At 45.6% G+C, this 16,520-nt stretch overlaps 1 protein-coding gene across 2 annotated transcripts in view; it reads left to right on the top strand.

The window, feature by feature from the left end:
- LOC129199898 (basic proline-rich protein-like) overlaps positions 1–16,291 on the top strand; it is a 37,749-nt gene extending 21,458 nt beyond the window's left edge. The window contains exons 2-3 of one of the 2 annotated variants that reach the window (XM_054811033.1): positions 7,988–8,099; positions 15,813–16,291. In XM_054811033.1, the coding sequence (XP_054667008.1) occupies positions 7,988–8,099; positions 15,813–15,865 (165 nt within the window). In that variant the 3' untranslated portion in view covers positions 15,866–16,291. Of the gene's footprint in view, positions 1–7,975; positions 8,100–15,812 lie in introns of both variants that reach the window. The other variant, XM_054811032.1, reaches the window with a different exon arrangement.
- Positions 16,292–16,520: the final 229 nt, after the last annotated feature.

Here is a 16,520-nt window from a genome sequence, read left to right as displayed (position 1 = left end):
GGCTATTTTGGCCATGACATGGCTGTTCTTCCAAAGATCTGTGATGTGGCAAGCTTTGCTCTACAGAAATCAAACACCACTAGCATTCATGACAATTTGTTTACACATGGACATCAGGCACATCTGGTGAAACATTTAGCTTTGCTTTCTGAGGACTGTGTAGCACCATCCAGGAGAGCAGTAGCTGGGAAGGACAGTGAAGGAGGGGCTTTTCCTTCAAAACACCATGTTGGGCACATTTCTTCTCAGTACAAGGTATGTGCACACCTACATTCCTATGCCTTCCCATAGCCCAGGCTCTATCCTCATACTGGTACCTGTGCAATGTACTGGTGGTGAAGATCATGGGATTGAGAGAGGTCTCAGAAGGATCACTGGGAGCTTCTTGATGAATCACAGAAAGGTTTACATCTGATGGTTTTCAGCCCAACCTCCTACTCAAAGCAGGGCTCACCAAAGCTAGGTCAGGTTGCCCAGGACCTTGTTCTGTCAGTCTGGAGAATCTCCAAGGACAGACATCTCACCACCCCTCTGGTGCCTGTCCCAGACCTGCATCACTGTTGCGGAAGGAATTTTTTCCATATGTCCAACTAGAATTTCCCCTGTTACAACCTGCCACTGCCTCTTTTCCTTTCCCTGCGGACCTGTGAGAAGAGCCTGTCTCTCTCTCGTTGTCTCTCTCTCTCGCTCCTCGGTAACACTGTGAGGCAGTGGATGATGGATGACAGCAGCTAGGTACTCCCTTGACCTTCTTTTCTCCAGGCTGAACAGGCCCAAGGCCCTTTTCCTCTACTCATTACTGTTTACTAAGTTGTGCATATCCTTGCCTCTGTTGCATCAAAGTTTCTTTCCTCTTTTCTTCTCTTTTCTCTTTTTTTTCTTTTCTTTTCTTTTCCTTCTTTTCTTTTCTTTTTTCTTTTCTTTTCTTTTCTTTTCTTTTCTTTTCTTTTCTTTTCTTTTCTTTTCTTTTCTTTTCTTTTCTTTTCTTTTCTTCTCTTTTCTTCTCTTTTCTTCTCTTTTCTTCTCTTTTCTTCTCTTTTCTTCTCTTTTCTCTTTTCTCTTTTCTTTTCTTTTCTTTTCTTTTCTTTTCTTTTCTTTTCTTTTCTTTTCTTTTCTTTTCTTTTCTTTTCTTTTTTTCTTTTCTCTTCCCACCACTTCCTTGCATAGCTTTCTCCTAAATGTCTCTCCCATCATGGGCCAGTCAAGATTTGGTAGCCCAAAAGGACCACTTCTGACCACCTTCAACAAGACAGTGAATCACCCTATGGAAGCAGCCCAGAGAATCAGCCAACACCCCGCCATCAAGATCAGTAGGGATGTGTTCCAAAGAAATGCTAAGCTCAAGAGAAAGACCATTTGATCTCCCTGTTAGATCTCTTCTCTGCTCCTTTGTTTCTGTCCTTCCTGCACTCCTCTTGCTGGTGCTTAGCTCTGAAGAGATGCATTGCTCTCAGGGCAGCAGGCATGTGTTACCTCCCTAAGAACACTTTGACCCAGCAGATCCTCTTTCCAGTCCCCACTTGGGTGAGCCATTGAGTGGTTAAGTGTGGATTCAAGCCTCCTTGTCATAGCTCTGCTAGGCAGGCATTTCACCGGTGACATCGTGTGCATCATGCTGGAGAGGAGAAGGCCCTTGAATCGGTTGCAGCAGTGGAGCGTGCAGACCTCAGGGACCTCTTTTCTCCACTGTGCTTGACTACAAAATGTGCTGTGGCCTCAAGTGTGCACAACTCACATCTGTGACATCTTAGAAGGCAATGAGAGACACAGCTCTTTCTGAGCCAGTAAAGTCAGTCACAGAACAACTACTAAGACTGTTTGCCTGGAACTACTTTTCCAGGACAAACCACAAAATATAACCTAGTTAGTGAACAGGAGAATTTAGCTGGTTTTGATGCTTGAAAGCAACTCCATTTCCTGCTGCAATGACTGACTGGAACCACTGCCGTCACCTGGATCAGGCCTCCAAAGCCTCAGGTTCTCCATGCTAAGATGCTATAACAAAACATCCCAATGCATCCTGGCAGCTTGGCTACCAGGCCACTAAAGGTTGCATGCCAAAAAGTTCCAGGTACTTGCTGGTGCCATGCTCATGTCCAAAAGCTGCCAGACACAACAGTGGAGAAACCTGAGAAAGACATTTTTGTGTAAAACCTACCCTTTCTCATCACTTTGGGATTTCTATGCAGGTCACATTTAGTGTTGCTTGATTGTCCAAGAAAAGCACTGAACATTCAGTGATTAGATCTAGTGTGATGAATGGCATTTTGGGGGTGCTCGAATAAATGGAATAGGGAGACAGAAATGCTCTGCAGCACGTTGCAGACGTCTGAGAGTGCCACAGGTTTCTTGCACGTGCTGCAGAGAAGGCGATGCAGGACTACAGTGTGCTACAGAGGGACACAGTTTTTCTGATTTCCCTGTTTCCTAGCCTCTGTCCTCCTTTCTGTGCTTTTTGTTTTGTGGTTGCAGGAAAGACACTTCTTTTGAGGAGGCCTTGAAAACTCAGAAGCATGTATCTTTCTAAACTTTCCAGTTAAATATTTACTGTCCCAGACAGAAAATGCTTCATTCATCAATTGTCTGAATGCCCCCACCTGCAAAAGAAGCACAGAGCCCCAGAGATCCTTCAGCAAACAAATTCCTTCTCATTACTGACTCTGAGGGCATGACTGCTCTCAGGAAACTTGGAAGTCAAGCTACTCAAAAGCGCTGCCCATACATGTTTACCTTGGACTCCAGCTTTCCTCTTCAGACTAAATCAGGTACTTTTTGTCTGGTTTGCCTAAACAAGTACAGCTGAGGAACAAATGCTGGAGCATTCCAGGGGGTTCAGCCATGCTAGCCCCGGGTTTCTGATAGGCATTTCTGTGGGATTCCTGTAAACTCCAGGTTAACCAGCGACACCCGCATGCTCCTCAGCACCGCAAATAGATATCAGAAATGGTGGCGTATTTTTTTTATGTATACTTCCCCTTACTCTTACACCCTTCTTCAGGTTTGTCCTTTTACACAAAGCACAGCTGAAATCTGCAAAAAGCTACTTTTAACCCAAGATCGGACTACAGGATGCCCTGTCTGTGGAAGCAGGTATTTAAGGCCCTCAAACTTCAACTGCATTTCTCTGAGAGGCCATGGGGTTAAGCTGGAGGTTGCAAAGGTGGCTGTGAGGTACAAACCATTTCCCTTGCAGCCTGGACTGGTCCTGTCAGAGCTTCATGGGAAGGAGTGAAGACCCCACAGTGTTCTGCAGAGCTCCGGTCACAATCCTCTGAGCATAATAAATAGGCTGAAAGATGCAGCGTTCAGCAGGAGTAAATAACTTTGCAGTGTGCTGGGTGGAGCATGTGTCTGCAGTGTGGTGAACTTACTTAAACTATAATATTGAGTGCGAGAGCCGAAATCTGCGTGTTAGGTTAAAACCATCCATACCCCAGCTAGTGAACCTGTGAGCAGTGAATGCGCTGTAATGAGCATAAAGAGCTTCATGAATAGGCAACAGTTTCACTGAAATTTCAAAGACTGATACCAAATGTTTTTCTCTCTTTGTGATTCAGTACATTTCAACCCTCAGACACTAAGTAGTATTAACATATTTCAGAGCATCACGGAGAGAGTCCCTGCATACTTTGGCTCAAATAGTAATGCAGATTCATACCTGATATGATGACTATGCTGTTGGCATGGCTGGAGTAGCCCTTGGGAGAGATCTGGCCCACAGGTTTTTGAAGTATTGCTCAATAGTCATTGTCTGGAGCTTGTACCTATACTGGAAAGCCCCAGATACATGGCGGTTTTGCAAGCAAATAGCCATTTGCCTGAGCCGGACAGGTTTCTGAGTGGCTGAGCCACACTTGGAGCCAGAGCATCATGACCCCAGTAGTCAACGCTCATTAAAGAAAAATATGCAAGCTCATTTTGTCAGGAAAAAAGAAAGTAAAGAAAAGAAGAGAAAAAGCCAAACTAATAAAAGAGAGAGCAAGACATGCATAACAGAAACATAGCATGCTTTATTCACACATTTGTTCAGTACTGACATGGAAAGAACCCAGGCTCTCAGCCAAAGCTGTTGCCCAAGTCCCAGGAAGAAATCCTGCCTCTAAGCGTCCTCCAGCCTAGCCAGAGTCCAGATAGCCATCATCGGCTGACCACAAGGTCCCGCGCTGCCCAAGCTCCCACTGCGTAATGCCTTGCATGGCAAACAGCACCTCTTTCCCATGTGGGCTCACACTGTTCCCTCTTTCAGTCTCACACGGGAGAGGACATGTGCTATGGCGTCAACGCGAGGGACAACTCAGTCAGTACTGACAGAATGGTACAGCCGTATGAGGATTAAAATGTCATCTGAAAAGCACTTGTCTTCTCAGGGCAGCTGCAGCTCCTGTGTACATGTCAGTGGTGGAGGCAAACATCCCTTGTTGGCAGACTGGAGAAAGATTCGTGCGAGGCTATGGAGATGGTCAGTGGGGCTGGAGCACCTGATGTGTGGAGGAAAGATGGAGGGAACCAGGCTTCGTCAGCCTGGAGAAGAGATGTCTCAGGGAAAACCTAATTGCAGATGTCCACTGTCTCACAGCCGGTTACCAACCTCCTCTCAGCAGTACACAAAGATATCTTGTCTTAACATGTCTTGCTTTGTCCCTTGTTGTAAGGGACAAAAGTGACACATTGCAGCATGGGAAATTCTGGTTGCACATAAGGAGAAAAAATTCCTTCCCACAAGAGTGGTGTAGTCCTGGGACACAGCCAAGAGAAGTGATGGGATCTCCACTGTTGGACACGTTCAAAACTTAGCTGGACAAGTCCCTGACCAGGCTGACTCCACTTTGAAGTCATTTGAGCTTGGAGAGGAGGGTTGGAGTGAAGACCTCCAGATGTGCCTTCCCACCTGAATGTTTCCGTGACTCTGTGCGCAAAGCCTGAAGCTCCCAGTCATGTGTTAATCATGTCTTAAAAATTAATTTCTGAGTAATCCTGAGGATTATTTATGTGACCCTGGGGCTTACTCACATGAGTACCAAGTATAGGACTTGCTCTTAATTGAAGAGCTAAACATAAGTCAGCAGCCCAACGGGATTATTCAGTCTGCAACAGTATCTGGCAGATGGGCACACATACTTTCCATCCATTCCTTCTCAGATGTTGCTCTCATATAGCATTTTCTCCAACATTGTGTAGCTATGTAGGAGAATGACTCAGATAGGCAGGCAATTATCCATATGTTTCTGGTAGGAAGAAAGGTCATTTGCCAAACCCAAACTGCCATTTTTGAGTGTCTTTAGGTCTATTTGCAGTGTGTGTTTCAGTTTTGTTGCACTTCTGTCAGGTTAGAGAAAGGCTAGAAATGAAGTTTTACATCCTTGACGTCCTGTTGATCTCTGTATTATTAAAATGCGTGGAGACACCCACAGGAATCCCTAGTTCACCTTTACCAAGGCCTCAGTGCTTTGTGATTTCTTGGGAACGGGTCTTCTCAGCACATCTGCAACCTGTTTATCTACCTCAGCTGTTTTGGAGCAGGAAAGCCACTTTAATTTTAAGCAAAGCTGGTTTCATTCGCTCTTACTCATTCACAGATTTCCTCTACCCCCTCACACCTATGTGTTAACAGGCACGGAGAGGTGTATACCCAAGCAATCTGGCCAGGATCACTTGGAGTGACACAGCGGGTGAGGGATGCCAGGTATCAAGTTCTCATCAGGTCTCCTGGGCTCCTCTTGATTAGTGATGGTAAGCTGGTTTTGGGGCAGGTCTTGTGTACTCTCTAGGATTCAGGGGTTACTATGCAGTGATAGTTTTGCATCAGAACTCTGCTTACTTCAGCATCGTTTCTCCTTGGTTTGGGTTTCTTGCGGTGTCAGAAAGAGGAAAGGCACAAGTGTGTTCTGGGACCCTGTTGCCGTCTTCCCGTTGCCAGACTATATGGTGTCCTGTTGGCAAGTAACCACCTAATCTCAGAAAAGGCCTCCTGGACATGGCATAAGAAGCTGCATTCAGTAGAAACAAACTCTTCATCTCAACTTTAGTCCTGCTACAAGAATGCTGTGAAATGTAATTAAAGGACCTCAGAAAAAAATTAGATTGGAAGGCATCTCTGGAGGTACCTAGTCCAACAACCTGCTCCAAGCAGGGCTCACCACAAAGCTAGATCAGGTTATCTCCAAGGATGGAGATCCCACCACCTCTCTAGGCCCTGTCCCAGGGCTGCACCAAGCTTGTGGGGAAGTTTTGTCTCTATTTTCTCAAAACTTCTCTTGGACTGGATGTCCCAAAATTTGACACAATGGATTCTGGATACTGCTTGATGAGTGCCACATAGCGGTGGAGAAGCCCTTCCCTCCGCTGGCTTGCAAGGACCACCCAGGCCATGGTCAGCCACTGAGGCCACAGGGTCCCTGGCTGATCCCTGTGTCCCTTGCTGTCCACCAGGACTGCAGAGCTGCTCTCCATGCCGTGGGTCTCATCCAGCACCACTGCTGGGCTTCTCCTGACCGGGGGCAGGACACAGCATTTGCCCAGGCTGTGCTCCGGAAGGTTCCTGGCAGCCCTCTTCTGTGGCCTGCTGAGGCCCCTCTGAAAGGCTGTGCTCCCCTCCAGCTGCTCCCCCAGTGTGGTACCACCACCAGTGCCCTACATCCCCTCCTCTAGGTTGTTGCTAAAGATGTTAAAAAATACTGGCCTGGTACTGACCTCTGAGAAATGGCACTTGTAACTGCCAGCTATGCTTTGCCTGATGGAGCGCTACCCTTGAACCTGATGGTCCATCCAGTTTTCCACCCACTTTGCAGTTCACCTGTGATATCCATAATTTCATCAGTTTAGCCGCTAAAGTAATGCTCAAAAACTCAAAAATAATTCTTGCAAAAAGATTTGCCTTCATAAAGATCATCATTTGCAGACAGAAACTTTTCTTTTTTATCAGTTTGATGCTTTGGTGTTGGCCCAACCTGGGAATCAGCATGTCAGTATTGTGCCTGCTGTTCTGAATACCCTGTTATTATAACAAAGAACACCCACTCATAATTTCACACTGGCACCAGCAAAAAGGTTTTGTCATATGTGAAAACTAGCAGGTAAATCCATCTTTTGTGAACCCCTAGAGTTAGAAAGTTCATGTGTTGTTGATCAGACAATAAAACAGATAGCACGAAGGAAATGTGCCCTGTAAACATAGTTTCACTAATTAGAAAAAAAGGAGCATTGATGCTTTTATTATCTGGGGACAAAAAGTCAGCTACTGGAATGAGTTACACACAGCAAAGAAACCTGGCTTTATCTGTAGGTTGGGCGTATTTTAATCTGATGTCCTGACAATGCTGTATGGTGAGTAATGCCTAGAGTATGCCTGCCAAAGCTCTGCAGCCAAAGCATGACGCTACCTGTCACTCCAAAAAGACCCAAATGAATAGCAGGATGCTAATCCCTAGGGCACCGCATAGCCTGCAGCATCTGGCTGTTACAGCAGGGAGCAGATGATGCTTCCTTTCAGATTACTACAGGTGTGGAGCTCACACACAGACAAACACGCAATTGCTCTTTGCTTGGGGTTAGCTAAAGATCTGGTATGGAAACTAACATGCACAAAGTCCCAGGGCACTTGCAGTTCAATGCCCACCATAGAGTTTCAGAACAAAAACTGTCTCATCTTTCTTAGGATGACCCCATGCCTCCATGCATTTCAAAGGTTTTTTTGCCATGATGAAGTATTAGGTGGGAAATTCAGACGCTGTTTCCCTGCATGTTTCTCTAAAAGCTTAGGTTTCAGCACATTGCTGTTTTCTTCAGGAAAAGCATTACACTGACAAATCCATGAATAGCTCATATAACTAGTGAACGCTGTATGTTATTAGATGTGAACCAAGAAATGCATTTTTCCAAGTGAGATATATGAAAACTTTAATTTTATTTTACAGGAAATGTATCCAGCATTGTTCTTGCAGCACAATAAAGGTTAAGAGAAGAATTCTGTACCTAGTTCTTTCTGCAGGTGATCAGCAAGTTCATAATGGTGCTTAGTGGGCAGGGGACCCTCTCGATCAGCATTTCAGAGAATACTTCACAGAAGATCCTGAGAAGACTCAGCACCACCTTCCTCCTGGGTGAGTCCTTCAACTGGGCTTTTTCTATCAGTTTCTCACTTCTGTCACCTTTATTTCCTTAACTAGCTGTTAGCATTGTGTGAGCTATGCGCATAGATAGGAATTTCTGCTACTAGCTAAAGGCTGTGGATTTCACTGATTTTAAAAGACAAACACATTCAATCATACTTACAATGACTCCACTGCAAACTAAACAACAAATATAAGCTCTTGCCTGTGGGAACTTTCTGAGTTATGTCACCATAGATACAGTATTGTCGTACCACTCTCACAGCTGAGAAAAGAAGCACATTTTAATTTTGAAAAAGTGTTCACAGACTGATAAAATTAAACAATTGGCTCAGTCACTGCATGGGTACAATAGATTTCAAATGCACTGGATAGTGACAGCTGCTGGGAGCTTTCCTGCAATTGCTCTCAGAAAAAAAAAAAAATAGTATTTTTAGTGCAGTGTCAACTTTGGATCTCTGTTTCTTCCACTGCCTGGAATGACAGGACCTGGATTTCTTTGGGTCATTTACTTACTGTCATGTACAGGACAGAAGAAAAAAGGTGCATTTCTGGTATGCTTAGGCACATATTTTAAATTGAGTCCTTTTTACTACCAAATCAATTAACTGTATATGCTATCACAGTGCAAAACATTTCAGTGAAAAGGATGAGGCAGGAACATTGCACCTGCCATCGGGATGGGCTTCCCTGACTTGCTTTCCTCCCCAGCCAACCCCACATCTCAGGTCTACAAAAATTTTGTATCATGCTTTTGGGGTCACAGATTTGAGCTCTGCTGGTTCAGATCCCAGAGGTGTGAGAGGTGTAAAGGTAAGGGTCAGCTGCAGGACACAGACCTTGAGTAGCTTACCCTGACTGAACCAAAAGACCTATCTGTGAATACTTTTTTAGTAGATCTGAGACAGCAGGGTATAAAGGCTTTACTGGTCAGAAGCCACATTTTGAACTCCACCCTGAAACCAGAAGCACGCTATGGTGTCATGCACATGCAGAAAAATACCCAGCTTAGCAAGGAGCTGCCATATCCTGTCCTAACTTCAACTTTCAGGCTGATTTAAGGTGGAGCTCATGTGGAGTGACTGTGATGTTGAATCTCCAGGTGATAACTGCACTGCTGACAAAAAGCAGTGTCGGCATCTAAAAGCTGTTGCTGCGGTCTGCTGGCCAGCAGGAAGGAGCAGAAAGTGCCACTGGACTGCTACTCAGTCCTCCAGGAACAACAACGTACCCAGCTCCTTCACCTGGAGAGAGCTGCAGCTGCAAATGTAGACACCCCTCGGCTACAAAGCAGATAAGCTTTATCCCCATCTTCCAGGAACCAGCCAACATCCCTTGTATCGCAGCCGGATTAAGCTTCAACTTGTTTCTATCTTCTAGGCCCCAAGGTCATCCCTGTGCAGGGAAGATCACTGAACTGCCCTGCCTGTGTTTGGCAGCCATGGTAGAGCTTGGTGCTGCTGGTAGACAGGAGACAGTACAGGCCATGGAGAGAGAGAAGTGAAGTGGTAAGGTGAGAGAGCCAGTGGCAGCCTAGGGTTGCTTCACAGTAACTCCCTGTGCTAGCAAGCTCCCCAAACAGAGATCCCATCAGCTCTTCAAGAGCTGCAGCCCAAGAAGAGACATGACTAGTCTTTCAGTTATTGGCCCCTTGCAGACCAGTGGGCTGCAGCTCCTGCAGGGTTCAGCTGAGATGTGGGCTCTCCCACATGCCTGGTGACTAGAAGCAAGGAATCCTACCTCAGGCATTCAAAAGCAGAAGAAACAAAAGCAGAGCTTGCTGGCTTTAGTGATCCTGTGTGTGGGAGCTGCTATCAGGGAAGTGATTCATACGCAGAAGTGGCCAGAGATTGTAGAAGAGTCCAGATCCCAGCGAGATTCTGCACTTGGAATGTGATAATTTTTGGGAATCTGTTAAACATACCACATTCAATAGATTTAATTGTTGTAGTGGAAGTCCTCTTTTGCTTATCTTTGGAAGCATTTCTCTCCCCTCCCCTGCATTTTGAAGGCTTGGGTTTCAAGTTCACATCTATCAGAACAGAAAACAGCAGGACGTGCCTTATCATGTCCTGGACACCCTAAGCAAAAAACAAGGGAGCTGCACCCTTTTCCCCTCATCCAGATTCTTTTATATGCGCTTAAAATGTGCACATAAAGCTTTATCACGCCCAAACCATTTCCGAAGCAATGAGCAGTCACATTAACTATTAGAATTTTGAAGGACTGTAATTCCAGGGCAATTTTACCACTCCCTCTGGCAGTCTTTTGTATTTGTGATACTATATATGTCTTACAAACAAAACAGCTCAGAACATATCAATCAAATTATCAGCATAGAGGATTACTTAGGCAGGCACTTACAATTTGGTCTGCACTCCTGGTGAGTCCAGAACAGCAGGTAGCCCATCTTACTCTGTAATAGAATTAATGCTGATGGAAAAAAGTGTTAGTACCTTTCTGGTGTACCTATAATCCACACCTCCTATTAAGTTAGAGATGCATAAAATGACAGATATTTAAGTTAGATATGTATTTTTTTAAAAAAACGCAAACCACACCTTGGAGTAACTAAATCCATTATTCATGTAAACTCCAAAGTTTGAGCTGAAATGGTGTCTTCCCTTGAGAAGTCTTCAGGACAGTATGCTAATATGGTTTGTGAGCCCAGAAGTTTTACTCCTCCACATTTTTTCTGCCAGAGAAATGATTTATTTTGGTGTATCATGGACCATTCCTTAAAATAAGCAATAGCTTCTGGGAAGGCTGTTTTGGGTGCACACACACTGAGGATCTCAAGCACCAGGGGATTCAATCCTTCCTGAATTTTGCAACGACAATGCCAAAGAGCCAGCTGAGCAACTCCAGGAGCTAAATGTTTGTAACCAAACAGGTGGAATTTAGCTTTTTGCCTGCCTATGTATCTCCTCAGGCATGTGAATGTGAGTGCTTTCACAACAACGAAATTAAGCTGAGACACAAAAGTCACAAAGATCTAGTGATTATTGAATAGTTACAGGCATGAACACTACCTTCCTGTCTCCAGGCAAAATTTAATGCAAAAACCCATGGGGAATATTTTCTTAGAACATGCCTGCAATTTTGCTAGACACAAGTGTCAGACCCCAGAGACAGAGGCATGTTCCTGGATTGAGAAGTACTATTCAGGTCCTGAAGAGCCCACAAGGTTCTACTGAGGTCCATCTAATAATATCGTTAGAGTATTATCACCAGACCACTACGGCAGAAAGGCATGAAAAAATAAGTTTCTTGACCCTGTAGCAAACATCATCTTTGAGAAAAAGCCCTATGGGTTTTTGACAGTGATCTGGGAAGTCCAATCCAAACAGCAGCAAGGTTTTCCTTAATGTGCAGAATCCAAACTGTAAAGCTCAGAGCAAGAAATAGCATTTGCATTCCCTCCCCAAGGGCATGTCTGCACCTGGGGAAGGACAGGGATGACCTTGATGGCTACAGCCTGGGTCTGACTGCAGGGTGGATGACTTGCAAATGGTCTTCTCACATGTCTCTCTCTGCCGTACCTTTCACGAGTTCAGCGACTCGCAATAGGGCTCAGTTCATTCTATTACCTAATTACCAAAATGTGTTGCAGCATTGTGGCAGCCAGCACATTGAGGGTGCGCTGCCACAAGCTCCGTTGAATTTCTCAGAGTCTTACATTGCTCCACACTTTTCTAAAAAAACATGCTCACATAGACATAGGATTATATGAGGATCTCAGCTTTCAGCTAGAACAATAGCAGTAATGGTGGTAGAGAAAATATGTGACACTTGAACCCAAAGGTTTGGGGGAAAAGGAATTTAACTTTCATTATTAAAAATTTGCTATTATAAGACAACACCTTGCCTTTCAATTTGTTAATACTTCATAGAAGGCAATACTGGGCATAATGCCACAATCAGATATGGCTGTGTATGTATTACATTACAAAGTGAAGAGACACACATCCAATTTAACTACAAGCAATTACATTGCATATAAGTGACCACTCTGCTGGGAAGTTGCATAGAACTGGAGTTCACCCTAGATGCCTTTGCTCCTGATTTCTGAAGCCTGCCTATACAGAAATTAACTACACCAAACACACAAGCATAGCTTGACATGACTGTCTTCTGGGCATCTGATCTGTTCCTGGCATTCTAAAGCCATTCAGAGATACAATGCACTGTCAAAGCACAAGGAAGCAAAAGAATCAACTCGTTATATATTCTTAATACATGAGCTCCTGGGATTTCAGCCATTCCTGAAATCTGTTTAACAAGAACAGATGAGTAATCTGCCATTCTGACTACCGTAAAGCTTGAAAATAACCCAGAAGTCATTCATTTCCAAAAGGTGAAATAAAGCTGCTCCTAAACTCTGCCTGCTTTGGGCAATCCTGGAAAAAAAAACTTGGATGCAAGGAAATATACATCAACTTTAATACTGGAGAGCTCAGCAAGATCACTTCCAGTCACCTCTGGGGAAATGCAAATCTGCTTTGCAGTGTACAGAATTTAGTCAGCTAGCAGCCTACAGGAGCAGCTTCTGGTTTTGGAGGATCGCAAGTGATGAGTCAAGTCTCTTAGCTATTTCTGTTAAAAAATAAATAAATTTCTGCATTTAAAAAATTTTTTCTGCAGATGGAAGGGAGCAGGAAGGCTGTACAAGAGACTTGATCCTTTTTATACTTTTTTGTTTCTGCTTATGGTAACAATATCTCACTTCTCAGAGACAGCTGAATCTTCTGGAACCTTGTTTCTTCCTTGCCTTTTACTGCTGCAGAAACACGACCAAATGAACAAGAAGCTGTATAAGCTGTATAAAAAGGCAAGACCCCTCTTCAAAGCCTATTTTAAGCTCTTCCAACAACCTGTTTGTCACATTGTAGAGAAGCAGAAAGACGTAGGTTAAAGAGGCAGCTATGTCCGTGTAAAACCTGTGCCACAAACAATACTCCTAATGCTGGTATGGCACCTGTTGCTGTAACAGAGGGTTGACTGCACAACTGCTTGGGGTGCTCCACAGCCTCAAGTTGTATTCCTCCAAGGAAGACCAGGCCGACTGAAAGCTGGGAGCGGACTCCCGTGTGCTGTACCATTGTGCCTATAAAGGGTTGGTCAAACTTGTCTGCGTACACAAAAAAGCGTATCCCACACTACAGCAGCTAAAACCAGTGGGAAACAGAAAAATGTAGGTGCAGCTATTTCTTCCCCACAGACTTTTCTAATTAAGTCTAAAAATGTCTGTAAGGCGAGCCCTGCCCCATCTTTCTGAAACCAGTCACTACATGTGCTTGTCAAAAGTACTCTTGCACTCTGTTCTGTAAATAAATGCCAGTTAGAAATTGCAAGAACATAGAGTGAAACAATGTAAATATAAAATAATACAAAGCCTTTAAGGAATGTTTCCAAACACTGGGACAGTGGAAGTATGTTGGGCAGATTGTACTTCCACAGAGGATTTCTAAAACCAGTATTAGTTCCTGTATGAGTCTGTAGAATACATGAATTGGGCAAGCAATAGTCCTGTGCAGTTAGAGGTTTGTACAGGACTCTCGAAATGCATACAGCAAACAACAATAGCTCTGAGCCAGTGTTGTGCTAAGGCACACAAGCATACTCCACTGTCCCCAAATCATCTAGACAGTTTCCAGCAGCAGAAGGCATACACTGTGAAGATACGTGATCATTTTCCTTTCTGCACAGCTTTTAAACCCAGCAACAAAAGGTGACGTGAGCACACATCTTGAAAACTGGCTAGCGCAAAGCATACCCAAACCTTGCAGAGAGTGACTGTGCCCCTCTGCTCAGCACATCTGGAGTTTTGAGACAAGTTTTGGGTTTCCCAAGACAGGAGGAATGCTGATAAGCTGAAGAGTTCAAACAGAGGATCACAGAGATGTCCTGGGGACAGGAGTGCAGGATGTTATGGGAAGAAGTGGAGGGAACCAGCCTTGTGCAGCCTGAATAAGACAAGGCTGCAGTGGGATCTATTTGTAGTCAGATATTGCCTGAGCAAGACAAAAGACAGATACTCTTTTCTGAGGTGCACAAGGAAATGGGGAGATGCAACAGGCTTGGGTTGCAACAGGGGAAATTCTGGTTGGATATAAGGAAAAAATTCCTTCCCATCAGTGGTGCAGACAAGGCCCAGGTAAGAGGTGGTGGCACCTCTGTTCTGGGACATATTCCAGACTTGGCAGGACAAGGACCTGGGCAACCTGGCCTAACTTTGGTGAGCCCTGCTTTGAGCAGGGAGTTGGACCAGGGGCCTCCATGTGTTCCTCTTCTAATCTATATTTTTCCATTATATTTTTGACCCTTGGGTGTGGATGGTACAGTTGTTTGGGCATGTTGGAAGGCTTTCAGCATTTCTGAGCTTCATAGCCTTTGGAGTAACTGAAACAGGGCTTGTTTTAAGTTTTACATGTCTGTGAACTCAGCTGGGGTCTGTGTGTACCTCACAAGCCACCTCTTACTCAGCCACCATCGCTGTTTGCCATGAGGCTTTCAGAGCAATTCTGGACATGAGATAGAAGTATCAAAGACCTCTTCTCACTCTTTCCACTAACAGCACCACAAAACTTGTTTGCCCTCCTCTAATCTTTCCTTAGCTCCAGTCGCTACCTTCTCGGGTGGCCCCGTGCATGTCAGCCTGCCACCAGCCCCAGCGCCTGTCCTGAGCGACCAGGCAGCAGGCTCAGCCCAGACAGGAGCACGGACCCTCACACCCTGTGCCCCCCCATCCCAGGCGCTCAGCGGTGCGGCAGGACGGAGGTGCACCACAGCGATGCGAGGCAGCACCATCCCTCCCGGCCCCCTCCCCAGCCCCCTTGCTGGGGGGAGACCGTGTGTCTCTCAGTCTTTTTGGTCCATGCCCTCACCCAGGACTTTCCCTTTCCCTCCTCTGAACCCCACTCTTGCATTCCTGCGCCCTACTGTAGCAGAGGCACCCCCCAGGCTGTTTTCAAAAAACACAAAGCAGCAAGCCATCCTTTGGCTTGTTAATCTTGTTAACCCACTTAACAGCACTGCTCAAAGGGGACCCAAAATGAAGGTCTGGAAGGGAAGTACCGCTTCCATTCATTTGTAACTGAAGTTTTTTCCACTAAAACATCAGGCACGTGCTAGTCTCACTTTTCCTTCTTTAACACAAAGCAAAGAGTTGGAACAAGCTGGTAGGACGTGCTGTGGGAGGCTTGGGGCCACAGTCACTGGCCAGAAAGGTTTGGTTTCGTAGATGTGTTTCTTTGACTTGAAACATTATTATTATTATAGATGGGTTGACAAAGCAAACAAGCACAACTGCTTGGTAGGCAGTCGGTATGGATGCTGAAAGCAGAGTCCCTTTGCCCATCCCTTCCCCGGACAGCTAGTGCCTTCCCGCAAAATTCCCAGCACAGAGCTCGTCTAACACGTTATTTCGTATGAAGAGTTCAGCCAAATGAACCATGAAGCAATGAGACAGGCAGAAATAAAGCAAGTACAAACCATGCCCACAGCAGCAATCAGACAGGTTGAGAACTGTCTGATTCTCCTTCATGGATGCTGTGACAAAGATCTGGCTGCAGCAGCGTGGCAGGAGGACTCATGAATGTTTTTCTCTTGAAGAGCAAAGAGCAGAATATCAAAGAAATAAATATCCTCCTTGGCCCTTTTTCTCCCTTGCTGGCCTCAGCTTCCTCTCTCTTTGGTTTCCAGGTCCATTGCCTTTGCTTGGCACAGCTGAAGAGCATCTCTGCCTGCCCAAGTAGCCAGCCAGCACCTGCCCTAGGCCAGTGCTGCACAGCACCGTTCCTGCTGTTTAAAGGATTGTTGGCCACCCCCAGCAGGACAGGCAACACAGGCAAGCCTGTAGCCCATGGAGGACCCCATGCCGGAGCAGGTGGAGACACCTGAAGGAGGCTGTGACCCCGTGGGAAGCCCATGCTGGAGCAGTCTATTCCTGAAGGTCTGCACCCCATGGGAGGGACCCACGCTGGAGCAGTTGGTGAAGAACTGCAGCCCATGGGAAGGACCCATGCTGGAGCAGTTGGTGGAGGACTGTCTCCCGTGGGAGGGACCCCACGCTGGAGCAGGGGCAGAGTGTGAGGAGTCCTCCCCCTGACGAGGAAGGAGTGGCAGAAACAACATGTGAGGAACTGACCACAACCCCCATTCCCTGTCCCCCTGTGCCACTGGTGGGGAGGAGAGAGAGAAATGGGGAGTGAAGTTGGGCCTGGGAAGCAGGGAGGGGTGGGGGGAGGTGTTTTAAGAGTTGGGTTTATTTCTCATTCCTCTACTCTGTTTTGCTTGGTTATAAATTAGATGAATTTTCTCTCTACGTTCAGTCTGTTTTGCCCGTGACGATACTTAGTGAGTGATCTCTCCCTGTCCTTATCTCGACCCACAAGCGTTTCGTTATACCTT

This window comes from Grus americana, chromosome Z, assembly GCF_028858705.1.
Source record: "Grus americana isolate bGruAme1 chromosome Z, bGruAme1.mat, whole genome shotgun sequence".
Classification (NCBI taxonomy): Eukaryota; Metazoa; Chordata; class Aves; order Gruiformes; family Gruidae; genus Grus; species Grus americana.
The sequence above is the reverse complement of the archived record's forward strand: the minus strand, read 5'-3'. Positions and strand labels throughout refer to the sequence as shown.